The sequence below is a fragment of the Amborella trichopoda genome, chromosome 7 (assembly GCF_054954075.1).
Source record: "Amborella trichopoda isolate Santa Cruz 75 chromosome 7, AtrichopodaSantaCruz75HAP2 v2.0, whole genome shotgun sequence".
In the NCBI taxonomy this organism is placed as follows: domain Eukaryota; kingdom Viridiplantae; phylum Streptophyta; class Magnoliopsida; order Amborellales; family Amborellaceae; genus Amborella; species Amborella trichopoda.
Genome location: NC_142342.1, coordinates 30,458,310 through 30,476,147, shown reverse-complemented (window position 1 = coordinate 30,476,147; position 17,838 = coordinate 30,458,310). Strand labels below are relative to the sequence as shown.

The 17,838-nt window shown below is 36.8% G+C and overlaps 1 protein-coding gene across 2 annotated transcripts in view; it reads right to left on the bottom strand.

The window, feature by feature from the left end:
- Nucleotides 1-7,484: 7,484 nt before the first annotated feature.
- Nucleotides 7,485-17,838, bottom strand: part of SDP6 (FAD-dependent oxidoreductase family protein) — a 34,132-nt gene continuing 23,778 nt past the window's right edge. Inside the window, exons 4-7 of one of the 2 annotated variants that reach the window (XR_016059843.1) lie at nucleotides 11,332-11,505; nucleotides 10,456-10,714; nucleotides 8,080-8,377; nucleotides 7,485-7,944 (exon numbers count right to left, since the gene is read on the bottom strand). Coding sequence is in view for 1 of the 2 variants with exons in the window: in XM_006848829.4 (XP_006848892.1) it covers nucleotides 7,937-7,944; nucleotides 8,080-8,377; nucleotides 10,456-10,714; nucleotides 11,332-11,492 (726 nt within the window). In the remaining variant the exon portion in view is untranslated. The remainder of the gene's footprint in view (nucleotides 7,945-8,079; nucleotides 8,378-10,455; nucleotides 10,715-11,331; nucleotides 11,506-17,838) is intronic. The other variant, XM_006848829.4, reaches the window with a different exon arrangement.

The following is a 17,838-nucleotide window of genomic DNA, read 5'->3' as shown; positions in this document are numbered from 1 at the left end:
CCTATGGCTCTCGTGGCTCCCACCTCCTCCTCCTTACCTCAAGGAGACGCAGAGCCGGAGCCCTTTCTATCTCGTCACCCTAGAAACCTCCTGGTCCATGGACCCACCCACAAAAAGATGGTTCTTGAGTTTCAATAACATGTCGTGGAGCTCTTTGCTTGGGCCTTGTATTCCACGAAGAAGTTTAGGAGAGATCCATCATCTGAGTCCTAAAGGGATCGTAAGGGTGAGCTCTTCTTTTGGGGCGTTTTGATGTAAGACCTTTTGGAGATGGGTTTTGTTGGTTTAGGGTTTTAATGGGGTTTAGGGGCCTTTACTTGGGTTTTAAAGAAGCTAAGTTTATGGGATTTAATAAAGGATAGCTGCAGATAAGCCATGGTCTTCTCCCTGTGACTGTTGCTTTAACAGATACTCCATACTCTGGCCTAGAAAACCTCCTCGCCCTAGAAAACACCCTGGTCCATGGACCCACGAAGAAACCCTGATTATTCATAGGTTGCAGGGTAAATATTGTTGCTAGATTTGGTTATTTGCAGGGCAAATAGTGTTGCCATTGTCCATGTTTGGATGCTCGATCAAGTGTAAGTGATGTCAGTGCCTAGGAATAAAAAAAAAATACCAAATTTTAGGGATTTTGATAAACTTTTTTTAATAATTAAATTATCTTTGAGGTGGATCCCTCCTCAATCTCTCTCTCTATTCTCCAAAATTTCCTAAAAAGGGGTCAAAGAGATTAAAGAGAATTCAACGCACAAAAATATTGAATTATTGAATTATTGAATTATGGCAACTGATGAACTCTAGATCTCAACTTATATTATGTCTTTTTATGATTTCCTAACCTTGTTCTAGAGGATCTCAACTTTATCAACTTATATTATGTCTCTTTATGATTTCCTAACTTCTTTTTTGAGTGGGACGGGAGAGAGGTGATCGAGAGAGTTCTAGAGGCGGCAACGAGTCGAGTACGGGTCGGGTCAGTTTGACCCAGACTCAAACCCGAATAGGATTCAGGTCTAAGTCTTGGACCGTGATCCGACCGTCAGGTTTAAAAGTTGGACCCATACCCATCGGATCCAAGGTCTATCCCATTGGGTCTCATGACTGGTCGGGTCCATTGGCACCTTACTATGAGCTTCTTTTTTTTTTTTTTTTTTACCCTTATTTTTACAATCATATACCTGTATTATCGGCAACAAGGTCACAATCATTTATAATTGATTGCAAGTTGTTTGATTTATCATTTAATAGCTAAATATGACTACAAGTTCTTATTGTATACAATCATTAATATACCCAAACAAATATAGCTTAAAGTAAAGTATGTTTTTTTTTAAAGGTTTACAGGTATGGGTTGGGTATAGGTCAGATCTAACTCGACCAGGACCCAAATAGTGTTTAGGTCCAAGTTTCTTATTCAGACTTGACCTGCTAGGTCCAAATGCGGAACGGACCCTTGTTGGGTATACCCAGAGGGTCCTGGGTCGGGTCTCGGTCCATTGCCACCTCTAAGCATGAGACTGAGTCCTACATCATGGCAACTTGATAAATATCAAGAGTTTGAATATAGGAATTGATAAGCTCTACATGGAATTGATAAACTCGACATGTGAATCCTCATTTACCATTTTTTTTTTTTGCGTAAACCTCTTTAAAGAAAACAATATTATGCCAAAACTTTGAAAAAGACCCACGTAAACTATAAAAACAAATAAATCCTAAAAACTTGCCATTATGTATATGAGAGTGATTTTATGCGACAAAATAAATCCTAAAAACGTGCCCTTATGTATATGGGAGTTATTTTATGCAACGAATTTTCAAAAACTATTATATTTTCTAAAACGTCTTTAAAGAGAATAATATTTTGCAAAAGAAAATGAAAAAGACCCATGTAAACTCTAAAATGTATTTTTAAACTATTTCACATAAGCCATCCATTTGAATAGATGTTTAGATCTAGGTCTTAGAAGGATATTTTTATTTTCTTTTTCAAAAATTTTAGATGGTGTTGTTATCAATAGATGAGCAATGTTAAAAAAAGGAAAAATTAATTTTGAATTTCTAAAAGCCCAAATCTTAAAATTCACCAAATTGGCGATCTAGATTCATTGTTGGAGAAAGACTCATTTTAACTGTATCTAATGTATAAACTATTTTTTTTATTGATAATTAAGATAAAAAAAGTACGTATGCAAAATTTGGGGTCATATATAATTCCTGTGATTGCATTATAATTTAATATGAGTTCTTTCAAATATATGTCCTCTTGATAAAGCCATACGACATTGTGAAGAGCTCTCGAGTCCAAACCACTGCTTCGCTAAGTTACATGGAAAAGCTGAAGACTAAATTTTTAAAAGAATTTTCCATTAGAGATGGGGTTTATTTTGTAATAGATAACTGTAAGAGAATTGTTTTTAGTAGGGAGAGATTTGGTTAGACGAAACTAAACAGGGCGTTCACATATGAACAATGGAGTGGATCAACTTATTACTCCTCAACCAATGGAAGAATGAATTAAATAAAAATTAAAATTATGCCTATTGAATTTTCCATTACCACATGCTTACCTTTCTATACAATATTAGATTATGAAATCGGTTTTATAGCCCTTAATATTTTTGTTACTGATTTTTTTGTGCTTTTAGATGCCATGCTTGAGTCATTTTGCTATTTTTAGATATCTTTTAAAATATAAAGATTATGTATTTAATATAATTTAAAAAAAAATATTACCTTTTTTGATAAATTCTTACAAATAATAAATTTTTTCTAACTTTTCTTTCTTAATATAATTTCTCTTCCCTTTTATCACAATACAATATTTCTTATTATCTAATGGGTGCTTCATTGTTCACTGAATATTTGCTCAATCTTCCACCTATCCTTGAAATGTCCTATTTAACCGAACTCACAAAAGATTTGGTTGACGCATACGCCTATTATGTACTTTCTCTTTTTCTATAAACTGATTAATCAAATACTTAATATGAGATTTGCGGTGGAACTTTGGGATGTCACCGTAGTTTTTTTCTCTCTCTCAAACTCTCTTTTAACTCAAGAAGATTGCCTTGCTCTCTCAAACTCTCTTGAAACTCAAGAAGATTGCCTTGCTCTCTCAAACTCTCTTGAAACTCAAGAAGATTTCCTTGATGCAAGATTACATGGACATTTCTCTAGTCGTGGTTCTTGTCTCAAAATTTGTTCATTACTTATGGAAATGATACCTAGAGTTAATTGTGGAGCTCGATTCATCCCTAGGCTGAGATTTAGTACCGAATCTAAGGGATTGCGTGCACCATCTTATCAACAATTGATAAGGCTTTCAATTTTGCTAATCTTTTCTTGGAGTTTGCAGATCTTAACTAGAATAACTTCCATGACTTTGATTTATAACATCTTTAATATGTTGATTCACAACCTCCACAATTTGTGACAAAATTTCATTAATCAAAAGTGTGGGCTTTGGTGCCGTTGTAATGGATGGAACTTCTGAAGCTCTACTACCCATTAATGTAGGAAAGATGGGAAAGAACAAAAACAAACCAAAAAGTAAAATAAATAAATAAAATGTAACTTCTCTCTAGGTCCGTAGACAAGTCCACCCTAAAGTTCAAAAGATTTGGCCATCTCTTGAGATTTGCATGGGAGTCCACCTTAAAAAGATCTTTTTCCAAGACTCTAAATAAATTATTCTTTATGATTTTTTTTTATCCAATACTTACATAGTTTTAGAAGAAAACCCTAAAACCTAACTTTGTCTAAAGGAACCTAATCAATATTAAATCCTAATCTTCATCTTTTGAAAATTAAACTTTTCAACTCTACCCCTAAATTCTCTATACGTAAAAAAAAAAAAAAACATAAATAGGATCATATATTCTAAAACAAATTTTAATATCTAAAAATATAATAAAAAAAATTAGACACCCTTTACATCAAATTGCATTTGAACCATACTATAATTATTCTATTAACTTCAAACCTTGCAACACTGCTTCATTTGTTGTAGTAGTTCCACATGGTTAGGAGTGTTCTAGCAGAATATTACCATTAGGAGGTTGTAGTGTCCTGTAGTATCCCTCTAATCACAACATGATCTGGATTCCTAAGTGAACTTCCATTAAAGTTTAGTTTTAAAATGCTTTGTTGGGGTGGAAACCATTTTCTATTATTGTTTATTCTTTAAATATCCAACTTAGCACCTCTTCAAGGTTGTATACAAAACATAACATGCTGAACTATTTTCAAGAGATTCCAAATGTCTAGTTGCAACTATATCCATACTCCTTTGGGCCAATGAAAAACCATGTGTTAAAGATGGAACTAAAAAGTCAAATCTTCTAGTTCATCGACGTCTAGTCGGAAGTTTAATGCATCTTACTACAAATAGACCTGATATCATATTCACAGCAAGTTAGCTTCCTATATTTATGTAGAATCCAAGCCAAACTCATTTGGGAGTTGCTATATTCACGTAGAATCCAAGCCAAAGTCATTTGGGAGTTGCCAAACAGTAATTAGATACTTATATAGGGTAATAAACTATGGAAAATGGTACAAGTCAATTGAAGATTCAAAGTTGATTACATACTCAGATAGCAGCTGGCCAAATCTACCAAATATCAAACATAGTGGGCATGCTTTCACCTTACGCACCAGAGTAATTAGCTATGGCATCTTCATTTGCAGAAGGTGAATATGTAGCAGCAGCAACTATGGTTTACCAAGCACACTGTGTTGGAAGAATTCTTGAAGATTTCAAAGAAGACAAAATGATGGGATCGAACTTTGTGACAAGCAATTGCATTGCAAGAACACATTTTCTCACAGTCGGACTAAGCACATTATATTGAAGTGTCATTTATTCAAAGATGATGTAGCAAGTGGAGAAAAATGAACTCAAATTTTGAAGAGGAGTGAGGAGATGGTGTCTATTTGTACAAAAGCATCGTCAAAAGAAAAAGCCATTTATTCCAGAAAAATGTTAGGGGTAAAAGATCAGAGTACATGAAGAAGCTATTGGAATTAATGCATAATCCCTCTCTTAGAAAGAAACATCCTCGCAACTCAAGAAACCTCTAGATTCCCCATTAGATGAAAGCGGGTAAAACAAAAAAAAAAGTCTGGATTCCTCACTTAATGAAGATTGTTGGATTCTCTTGTGAAGTTTTGGTGTGCCACTGACATAAATGGATATGAGAGAGTGTGTGACGTATGAGCCACGGAAATAGTGAGGTAAGAGAAAAATAGCATGCTAACAAAGGTAAGAGAGATTTCCTTTGGGAAAGTATACAATGAGAGGTAGTCACAATTAATCTTGATCGTTGGATGTGAAATTTGGTGGCCGCATTAATTTTATTGACCAAGCTCAATGTTCAAAAGAAATTTTCTCGAACTTTGTAACACACCTAAGCTATCAGATTTCACATTGGATGTAAATAATTGTGAACTCCATGTACCAAGGTAAATAGTCTCATTGTAATGTGCTACATCAGCAACCCTATCATATTTCTTCCGACATTGACCTGGTTTGGTCTGGCTAGAACTGGACCTGACCCAAACCCAACTATCAAGTCCACACCACTAGGTTCATAAATTACTACGATCTTAGTCAAGTGGCTCACTTATCTATCCGATTACCAAGCCCTATTGTGCGCAATCTTTGGCATTATTTCACTTTTCCAATGCACTACACATTTAGCACATCAAAGGCATGTATTTTAACAAGTACAGGCCCTTCTACCAATACTTGCCTTTGTTTTTGTTGGGCCATAATAGATCAGTGTAATGATAACCACCAATTGGCTTCAAAGACCAAAACCCCACGCCCCATGAAGCCTGGCGAGTCATGAGGCCTTTTCAGGTCCTACAAAATGGTGATGTGATAACCACACAGAAACTCACAATGACCCCATAAACATTTTAACAATATTTGGAAGCGCTATAGCACACCTAAACTATATTTACAACTTCATTATTTTGTTTACAAATCACTGCACCATGAGCAACCCTAATTATGGTAATAATTTGGAATCCTTCCTAGAAAAAATAAAATAATAATGTTTGGAGGCCAGATTCTTCTTGTGGAGAAGTTGTATGTAATGTCCTAAACTCCACTTCTAGGTGCCTCTTATTGGCATCTTTTATTAATTTTCAAGCCCAAAAAGCAATAACACATGGATTCTGAACTTTATAATTTGTATTCACCTATCATGACTATGGATCCTTTTCAGTACCTAGGGGCCGTTTCAATGAGCTGGGCTTCAAACCACGTTCTCTTAAGTTCCTCAACAAACAATGCTACCTCCACCTCTCACTGTTCGGGCATGCCTATGCCCACACACTTGTTCTGGCATGCCTATGCCCACACACGGCAAGTTGATGACAATAATGAAATGCACAAGGTCAGTAGGACGTCAATGATAGGCAATAAATTCTTAGGAGTCCAGAACTGTCCCATTGATCTCATATTTTCAAAATAATTTAGATTGCAAGATCCAACCAACCTTTGGGAAGACGAGAACAGATCACATTTAAAACAATGGATGCTCCCAAAAAGAAATTTGGATGCTTAATCGAGACCTGTAGCACAAATGTCATAGTTGCTGAACATGTGAATTTCATATTTCAATGGGGATAAACCTTCTAATCTCAAAGGTGCATCTGACTTGCCCGAACCTCACATGCAATCCATAGCTTCCCCAATGCCCTACACTGCCATATAGGTCCATTATAGAAAGTAACCAACCTGTATTGGTTTAAGCATATGAGATATGTGCATGTAATCAATTTATCATGAGACTTCATCACTTAGAAATCTAATTGTACTGTGAATTACTCTGCACATTAGTTCATCGACTCCAAAGGAGGAAAAGCAGCTTCAGATCCTTGCCCATTGGAACATGAGACTTCATCGCTTAGAAATCTAATTGTACTGTGAATTACTCTGCACATTAGTTCATCCACTCCAAAGGAGGAAAAGCAGCTACAGATCCTTGTCCATTGGAAAGCTTACTTACATGTCTTTTCTGAACAATATTTCAATGCTTCCCAACTTTACAGCCATGAAGGCGACTAACTGCCGACGTTCTCGTGTATTGTTGCATCGATGCAAAAGTTTTCATGAAACGCTGTGGGGTGTTCTACTAGTAATGTCACAAAAATTTGGGCCCGTTTTATATAAGTCTCAAAAATGGACAACCAGGATTTCAATTAAAGAAACTACAATTTTCGGGAAAGTGGTGGTTGTGATTTTATAAGCAGCATATGCCTACTCATTTGTACACCAACACGTTCTCAAATTAAAATGACAACATATGCTTGTCAATTATATGAGATGCATGAAATACGAAAACAATAATTAGAAAAAACAAATCAATGTCCAAGTCTATCTGGCCAGGCAAATGAAAGATGGTTAACCTTCTTTCGTACTCCAAAATTTATTATAATTTCATCACAGCTAAATATCAACAACAGGCTCGCTGAAACAAAATATTGATTCCATCTGTGAGTTAAGTTTCACAAGTTAGAGATTTTGGAGACTTCTCTGATATCATCATTACTCTCTTGCTGTGCACTCTGAACACAGCCAACCCCTCAAGGAGGAAGTTCTTCCTGTTTCAAGCAATGTGCTTGGTCCATTTCTTTCTTAAATTTATTTGAGATGGGGTGCCAGAAGGCAATCCCAATTTTAATTAGTATCACCCAATATTGCCACATAATTACTTAGGAAAATTGCAAATATAACATAGACCTTCCATGTTATATTTACATGTCATATTCCATAGAGGAGAAATTGCGGATAAGCAAATAAGAAAGCTCTGACACCCTTCACCCTATGCATATATCAAGTGACAGTCGCTAGCTTGCCTTTGCTGCTTTAGTGGAGACGCAAAAGTTCCCCATGCTCATGTCATACTCCATTCCAAAATCATGAGCCTGAAAGAAACATGCCAAAATATTGTTTAAAGATTCTCTCTTGTTGGCCACTGAAAATTATTAACCTGCAAAGTTCTTGGAAAATAAGATAGTACAGGAAAAGGCAATTGTGGAAAAGAACATTTGAAGACTCACCTATGTGTTTCCCATCATGGAATTGGGCATTCTTCGAAGACTTGAAGGTTTCAAGGAAGTCTTTGGCTTTCTGTATTTCCTGCTTCTTTCGTGCCCTGTCCCACTTGTGCTCTGCAGCCAATATTTCGATGACACGTGGCAACGCTCTATTGGCAGCATCTGTATCAAGGAATGCAAGCCGAGACCTCCGGGCAATGAAGTCAACAGCAGACTCACAGTACTCATTGCGAGCACAATATGCCACTTCAGCCTCTAGATAGGGATATCCATGTGCTAGTCTCTTTCCTAGATTCTCATACTGCAATATGAAAAAGGAACATATTTGATTTCTTCTGATTTCTTGAAGGACAAGGGTCGCAGATTATATTTCATTATAGAAGGTCCTTTTCACATGAATTACCAGAAGTGGATTGTATGTGATGTAAACACTGGACCTAATAATTTAGTTTGCATAGCAAGTACTTTTTTATCCATTGAAGGCTGCATGGCGAGGAGTCTTTCATCATACTCGTTAAAAAAAAAAGAGCAATTTTAATATGCACAAGTAGTCCACATTTCAAAACACATAACCATGTGTAAAATCAACAGATATGCATCATTTCACAATAAAACAAAAGTTAAAATGACTTGCCGTGGTTCAGTCATCCCAGAACTTAGATGTTGTTTGATTGGGCATTGATACATTCCTTGGTTTCTCATTGGCATCTTGGAAGAGCAAGAAGCAAACTATGGGATCCAACTTCAAACTCTAATATGAACATAAATATTGGTTCATTTCAATTAAGACTATTTTGCGTTCAGTTTTTCTTCGAGGTTTGGTTAAGGCCCTAGCTTTAATATAACAGCATCAGCAACAAAAAACTGTCCCCAAGCTAGTAATTCATGGTCTAAATGAAGCATAGGTTTTTGCATAGAACTTCTCATCATGGTGATTATTGTTTACGGCATTCGAATAGACCAGCTGTTTTAGCAGAAGTGTTCAAGGTAGCGATTTCTCAGAATCCAAAAGGTTAAAGTGAGTTAGCACTTGTATATTGATCAAAACAATCTTGTTCTGGTCAGTGTTAGAGTGTCTCTGTAAATCCTGTGTTCTTGGAACATTGCACTCACATTGATCATTTAGTTTTCATACATAGCATCATTTTGATTATAGATTCTACGATCCAATAGGAGCATTTCCTCCATTCACTCCCTCAAGTAAAACCCAGTCTAGGAGTAATTTTAGGCCTGCAATTTTAAGGATGTAACCACTTCAACCAAACACAAAAAAACCTGTGTGCCTAAAACGATAACATCCTAAGATTGGACAAAGACCATCCAATATTTGCAGTCAGATCCGAGTATTTAAGAATTCAAAATTCTTCTTATTTTTTTGAAAATAATTATCCATAGGTGATCCCAAAATCTCAATGATTCTCGTAAGTAGCTCTTTCACCCGAGGGAGTAAGTGCATAGTATGCTTCAGCAGGATCGTGCTATACGCTCTCTTGATTATCTACTCTCAAACCTTTGAGGGTAATTTGGTGTCTTTACTTATTTCAGTGCTTATTTATTGGATTCTGCTCATATTTTGAGGAATAGATAATTCATTATAGCAAAGCTTGTAGGGGGTGACAACTTTGCCTGCACAACTCATTGAGGAAACAAAACACAGGCAGTGTTTACAACTATACACCTGTTTACAGTACACCTGTGGACCTTTTCTACTGTAATCATGACCATAGAGGAAAGTAGATTATTTACTTTTGATAACAAATATTAGGTTATCCCTCATTTCATCCCACTAATTTCTGAGAAGCCTAGATTTGGGGTCTTAGACTAGTGCATAGTGCATGAGTAAGAATTATGATTAAGAAATGTAAAGACTAATAAGTGAAATGTAAAGACTAGCCAAGCACTATGGTCTTGGTTTCTAATGCTAAAATGTAAAGACTAATAAGTGAAATGACCACCTCTAAATAAAGAACTTTGATGTAAGAATTATGATTAAGAAATATTTAAATACACATCAAGAATATTCTATTGTTTAAAATTTATCCAAAAAACATCTGTAGTTTACAGAACATCAATGAAGAAATCTGACATACCTTAAAGAAGGGTTGCCAAAGGCATTTCGTAAATATATAAGCTCAAAAATGTAAGGCAAAGAAAGGAGTGCTATAATAATGAATTCTGATATTTCAGTACCAATATGGCAATGACTATAACATAATTGAGATTTGGAAATTGTCATACAGAAGAACCCTTCAAATTCCCGAAAGTTAATGAGCTGCAAGAAAATTCTGAAGGGAAACAAATGTACACTAGGGGAAAATGTGATTGGAATGTAACCTCATCTAAAACAAAATATACGAATAATGGAGAGAAAAATCTAACCTGAGCAATGGTGGCTACACGATCAGCCATGCTTCCATATGCATGTGCCAAATGTTTGGCTACTGCACTGTCCATTACACCTGGAACAATTTTACCACCATATGTCTTCTTCATACGTATAAACTTCTGTGCAAGCACAGTGAATGATGCAGGATCCCATCCATCTCCTCCAATAATGTGAAGACGACTGGTTATACAGTCACCAGATGGGTTGAGTTTGCCAGATTTTATGGCAGCATCAACTGCATCTTCAGCCATACTGAAAGCAAATAAAGGCATTGAGATTAAAATATTGAATGCAAAGTGATGCACAAAATAAAAGACAAATAAATGCATCAATAAAGTATCTCTACATACACATGCATTCTATTGCTTTTCCTTATGCATGTGTAAGAAAGGGAACTCTAGGATGGTAAGAACCTAGGTTTTGCCTCTTCTATCTTCTATCTTATTTGAGTAATTAAGAAAAGCTTGAACCACACAGCAACCTGAGCCTGGTTCGAGCAATGATAACCAAAAAATAAAAAATAAAACCTACTCAAATGACTTTATTTTTTTATTAATCTACTAAAACAAAAGGGTGTGCTACAAAAACCCAAAGGAACTCTAGGAACACCCAATTCTACAGCTTATTACCCGGCTGGACAAAACACAACATCCTTCTGAAGCCAAACCACACCCCCCGCCCCCCCTTTTCTCTTTCCAGGGACCCTCTCTTTTCAAATTATATAGCTTACAATTATTTTAATCTGAAATTTCTATATGTTCAAATATGTCAGCAAGAGAAAAAAGTCCAAGGAAAAAGCATCAACAAAATGTAAACTGTACTCATTTTTAACTGTCAAAATGCCAATAGATAAAATAACTTTGTTTAACCTTCGGTAGGTAGTCCACTTTCCCCCAGTAATTGTGATCAGACCAGGATACTCTTCACTCACAACATGATCCCTGGAAATACTCTCAGTATTTTTTGCTGATGGATCAATAGCCAATGGGCGTATACCACTCCAAGCGGAAAGAACGTCTGTACGGCGTACCTGCAACTTTCAACTGCCATTGTCATTCAGTTATTCACATGATATTCATAATGAGCTTCATAATGAAACAAAGAAGCATGGATTGTCTCTAGCGAACTGGACCCTAAACTAGTGAATGCCTCCAAAAGGAAATATTTCTAAACCCTTTTGCCAGGTTTTCAAGCCCAGCTAAATCAGGTGTTGCAAATATTGATCCGACAGCAGATTGATCTCCAACAATGATAGGAAGAATCTTAAGTAGAAACCTCTAGATGAAGAAGTAAAAGGCAACCACACAAGCTCCCAAAATTATTTAGAAGCTCCTAAATTTTAAGAATTGAGCATGAGTGCCATATTTCAAACAAATCAAGATAGTTATATTCTGTCAAAACTCATAACATGACAACGATTATAGTGGAATATAAAATATATGTTTCATGTATCAAAAACAAATGTCAGTTACACTAGTTATACCACATGACCAGTAAAACTGTCATCCTAAACAACAACAATTTGAGCAAAAAAGGACATCATCTGCAATTCAAAATCCACAAATTTGTCCCAACACATTTAAGGAGAAATAACCATAAAAGAAACTAAAACGCAACAGGTAATCATGAAGATCAGGCAAAACATGACTGGATCTGCCTAATGGTAAGAATTTGCCTATGCCAAATGCAGGTCATGCTCCTATGAATCACATCAATATGAGATCTTTGGGAAAATCGAACTAGAGTTCAAATGATGTTCCACACAGAAATACAGACACTCAAAAATTCATAAATATTTGCGTTGCAGTGCTGATTAAATATTTGCGTTGCAGTGCTGATTAAAAACTAATGACTGCAATACATATCCATCGAACAAGAAGGATATTTGTGGAACTATTGGATCAGATTGTTCCTAACCACAAAACTACTAAAAAATAAATAGCAAGCAAATGAAATGAGTCTAAAGCATACTGATCAATTAAATAACTATCGTAGTGAAATAAATACATGACATAGATCTATAAAAAGGTTTCAATAGTCTCTAAACAATATTCTAATATACCATTTAATTATGGGTGTGGTTTGCATATGGTTGCAACCTTAAACAATCTAATTAAGTGCACCTCTAAATTTTATCATAAATGTAATTTTGAAATAAAAAATTCTTAGGATGGCTTGAGAATCTATGTTCATCTCTAATTATAAACTTTTAAATTCTAAAAATGGTTCAAATCAAGTAGATCTATAAACACATGAAAATCATGAAAATTGACGATCCAAATAATGTGTTGCAAGATACACTATGTTACAGACTCGAAATCTTTTTTTCTTTTCATATTTGTACATCTCGATGTTGAGATGATCAATTAGAAGGTTTTCCAACATCCAAACAACCTTTTATGATGGATTTTTTAGGTGTACATTTAATTCTACATTTTAAGGTTGCAACCTTATATAAACTTATTCAGTTATTTATGTATACTAGTATACCATTTAATTATATTGCACGATAGTGGAGGACCTTGCAGACATTGTTCACATTCATAAATATTCTTGAGCATCACAGCTCTTCAGCAGGTTGGAGAAGGTGTAGCCAAACATGACATGCCACAAATTGTAATCCATAACATCAAATGGTAGAAGAAAGGCTTTTTACAAGTAAAAAGGCAAAAGCAAGTGAAGATAATGTCCTATGCTGGGCACATCTTATAGTCCTATTATCCCCTTCGATGTACAAAATGCTAGAAGTAAAAGGAATAAGCTTATTGTATTTGATGGACAGAACTGCATTTATTTTTTGTTTAGCCCTTATTTGTCTTGTGTCTCCACATAAGGGCAGTATTATCCATAAGTTGTAATTAGGGTTATTACTTAATATTTATTAATCTAGAGAAAACTTATGATAGACCTCCACATGGTCTTTATTGATCTAGAAAAAGCTTATGATAGAGTACCTCGAGATTTGATTTGGCGGGTGTTGGAAGAGAAAGGCGTCCTTAAACACTACATCGACTTGGTGAGAGATATGTACGATGGAGCGGTTACTAGTGTACAAACCGCTAGTGGAGAGATGAATGAGTTTTCAGTGACAATAGATCTACATCAAGGGTCAGCGAGCCCGTACCTCTTTGTCTTAGTTATGGACGACTTAACTAGGCACCTACAAGATGAGGTACCGTGGAGAAAAAAACTTCAAAGAAACTAAATTTTGTGATTTTCATTTGATCAAAGTGCGTCACAAAGTTATGAAAAATGGATCCAAACATCACCTAGGTAGATTGGATTTAGTTTTGGAGTTTTATAATCTTATTACAGGGTGTTTTCTATTATTTTAGCACCTGAAAATATCTCAGAGGTGGGAGTTGGAGTTCAAGCAATCAAAATAAGTGCAAAACATTATATTTTAGATTGCTTGCTTTATTTTGAGATATCTTCTTCAGGATCTAGTTAAAGTGGAGATCCAGGTTGGAAATATGGATATAACTCAAATCCAAATGACAAAAATTGCATTAGATGCAATTAATGTGAAAAATATACAAAAGGGGGCATAAACCGGTCTAAGAAACATCTTGTCAGTATTAAGGGGAATGTTGCCTCTTGTAAAAATGTTCCTGAAGATATTAGAGAGGAGATTAAGCAATATATGAGATATGTAAAACAAAATCAGGAACAAAATCCTTGTCATTTGAATAAATCTATTTATGCTTCTTCTAGAAGAAGTAATCCGGGTTAGAAGTATCGTTATAACACAAAAACCAAACAATAAAAATTGTATAAGGTATAATTTTTGTGAAAAATATATCAAACTGAATCAAGAAACACCTTGCTGGTATTAAAGGGAACGTTGCGTCTTGTAAAAAGGTTCATGAAGCTATTCGGAATGAGATTAAACAATTTTTGAATTTAAAAGAACCAGAAAATGATGAAATTGAGCCTTGTTCTATGGAAATATCTTCTTCAGGTTCTTTTAGATGTAGTGATCCAAGTTGGAAGTTTGGTTATAACCCTAATCTGAATGACAAAAATCGTATTAAATGTAATTATTGTAGAAAGGATACTAATGCGGGCATTTACCGGTTTATAAAACACCTTGCCGGTATTAAGGGGGATGTTGCCCCGTGTAAAAATGTCCCTGAAGCTACTAGGGAGGAGATTATACAACATTTGCGTTTAGGGAAGCACAAAAAGATAGAAAAACGTAGAGCAACCAAGACTTCTAAGGCCTCATCTGCAGATACTAGTAACATGGAGGTAGAAGAAGAGGAAGATGCATATTCAGAAGAAACAGAGGAGGACGAGCGTTATATTGAAGAGAGAGATGACTCTGATGATGATGGCCTCGAATCTGATGTATATGATGAGGCTTACCCTATTCCTTCTGATGATGATGATGATGATGACTGAAGACTCTTGTTGTTGAGTGTTGATTGTTGAGTATTGACTATTGTGTCCTAGACTGTAGTCTGTATATTTTCTAAATTTCTGTATATTTTCTTTTTCTTATTTTCAGTTTCTAATTCTACTATCTAACTGTTGTGTGTACAGTCTACAGTGTATCAGACTATGGTTTTACTATTTTAGGCTTTTAGCATTGTATAAAAATATGGATTAAGGTCTTATGGATTATCAAAATTCTCTTCTCGACTTCTATCTTTTTTTGTTGCAACTGGGATTATGGTCTTATGGATTATCAAAATTCAACTCGGCCGCCCAGGTTCTGGGTGCCCTCCTAGGCGTTGGGTAGTCTGGACCCCCATGGCCGTCTGGGTGCCGCCTAGCGCTTTTTGAATCTATGATCACCACAGTTAGGTTTGATGGAACCAACTATTGAGAATGGGCTAGGTCGGTTAGACTATTTTTGGGTGGAAAGAAAAGACCTAGGATACATTGACGGTCATGTCGAAAAACCAGACCTGAAGGATACTAAATATGCAGACTGGGAGGCTGAAGCTATGGCTATTATAAATTGGATACTCTTTTCTATGCAGCTTAATATGAGTCGATCCTTTATGACCTACAATACCTCCAAGGATTTATGGCACGTAGCCTCTGATTCTTATTACCAAAAGAAAAATAATGCAAGGGTTTATGAATTGTTGTAGCAAATCAGTGATTTTAAACACAGTAACTTGTTATTATGAGACAATTATGCTCATCAACGTGGTCTTTTGATGAATTAAACCAGCATCAAACCCATATAGTTAGGGCTGCCACTGTGCCGGGTTCGAGCCCGATCAAGCCCAAAACATTTTTTGGCCGGCCCGAAGTTCATAGTTTTAAACCTGGCCCAAAATCATTATGAAGCACGGGTCAGCCCGAGCCGGCCCGAAAAATATGTTTTCAATCTGGCCCTGGGTCTAGGCCCGTCCCAACCCAAATATAGGTCTTTATTTTATTTTTTTGTCGTTAAGATCTAATTGGTCCATATATAACTCCAAATTTACCAGTGTCCAAAGTCCCCATCCCCACCCCCAAAAAAAGAAGAACAAAAAAACAAAGCTATTTTATTAATAACAATATAGAGGGAGAGGCTTTTGCCCACGTGGCCAATGTCTCTCACTCTCTCGAAGTTCCCCTCTCTGCAAACCCTCTCCCTCTCTCTCTGAACCCCCTTTCTCTGAAATTCTCTCTCTAAAGCCCCTCTCTCGCTCTCTCTGAAACCTGCTCTCTCTACGTGAAACCCCCTCTCTCTCTCTAAAACCCCCCTCTCTATGGAACCCCTCCTACTCTCAAAGCTCTCTAAAACCCCTCTCTAAAACCTTCTCTCTCTCTCTCAAACCCCCACTCTCTCTATCAGAGACCCCTCTCTCTCTCTGTCCCCCTGAAACCCTCTCCCTGTAAACCCTCTCCCTCTCTCTCCAAACCCCCACTCTGAATCTCTCTCTCTAAACCCCCTCTCTCGCTTTCTCTGAAACCTTCTCTCTCAATGTGAAACCCCCTCTCTCTCTCTAAAACCCCCTCTTTATGGAACCCCCACCTCTCAAAGCTCTCTAAAACCCCTCTCTCTCTCTAAAACCTTCTCTCTCTCTCACACAATACCCCACTCTCTCTATCTGAGACCCCTCTCTCTCTCTGTCCCCCTGAAACCCTCTCTCTCTCTCTCTCTCTCTCTCTCTCTCTGGAACCGTCTCTGCTTCTCGGAGAGGCCATGGATGTGGGCTTTCGAAGAGGGTACTGAGGAAGGTGGGGCCTCTGGTTTTTGGCCTAAAACTTGTGGCTTTTGGGTAGATTTCTCTCTAATGGCAGCTATGGATTGGAGCTCTCTGCTCTCCATGGTAGAGTTGGAGCTCTTTCTGCTCAATTTGTGAACTTTCAGCTCGTAAGTCGAGTTTACGCTCTGCCTTCTGTTATCAAACTCTTTCATCAAGAAACCCATACCTTTTTTCCCTATTTAGAATGATAGAGGTTGTCGTTCCTTATCTCTCTAAATCCAGGTAAGAGAAATCATCCACTTCGACTTTCTCAATCTAGAAGCTCTTCGGAGCGAGATAGAAGAGAGAGGGGTGTTTTGTGAGGGTTTTGAGAGAAAGAGAGATGGGTTGAGAGAGAGACAGTATATTCGTTTTGGGATTTTTGAGAGAGAGCAAAAAAGTGCTACGAAAGACAGTGAGAGAGAGGCAGAGAGAACAAAACGTTTCATAAGCAGGAGAAAGAGAGAGAACAAAAAAAGGTTTTGGGCGACGATTGAAATATTTTTCCGGCTTTCGAGACTCCCGCTTAAAGCCCGACCCAGCTCAAAATAGCTTCCTATTTAATTACCCAGCTTGGGCCCCGCATGTAGCCCAAATGTTGGCTCGAAATTAGGCCCCAAAACGGCCTAGAACTCAAGCCCAGCTCGAAAGCCAGAACCCCGGCCTAGACTGTTGACACTCTTACATTTAGTGTTCTTCTTGTGCAAAAGAACAGAGAGAGACTAGACCAAAGGAAGATTTTTTAATTTTTAAGGGGAGTAAATGGAGAATATGAAGCAATTAGGGAAAATGTTCATGGTGGCGAGACTCTGCCATCACTTGGTATTGTTTTTTTCCTTTCTTCAACGTGAAGAACCTCAACACAAGATAATGGCAGTGTCTATGGGTGAAAACTAAAAGACCTAACCTATTCACATGTTTGAGTGGTACTTGACGTGGAGAACGTTTTTGGGAGCCGAGGTTATAGATGTGGCCATGGAAACGCCACATCTGATGGGAAGGACAAATTAAACTGCACCCACTATGGGATGACTCGCCACACAAGGGAAACATGTTGGAATCTGGATGGACGCCCAAGGCAAAACTTTCCTAATTACTCAAGGGCAGCAAGATACCATCTCCTTTGCACCTCAAGAAGAGTTGGTGACTATTCCTAAAAGAAGCTCCTTGATTTGAAGCAGCAGA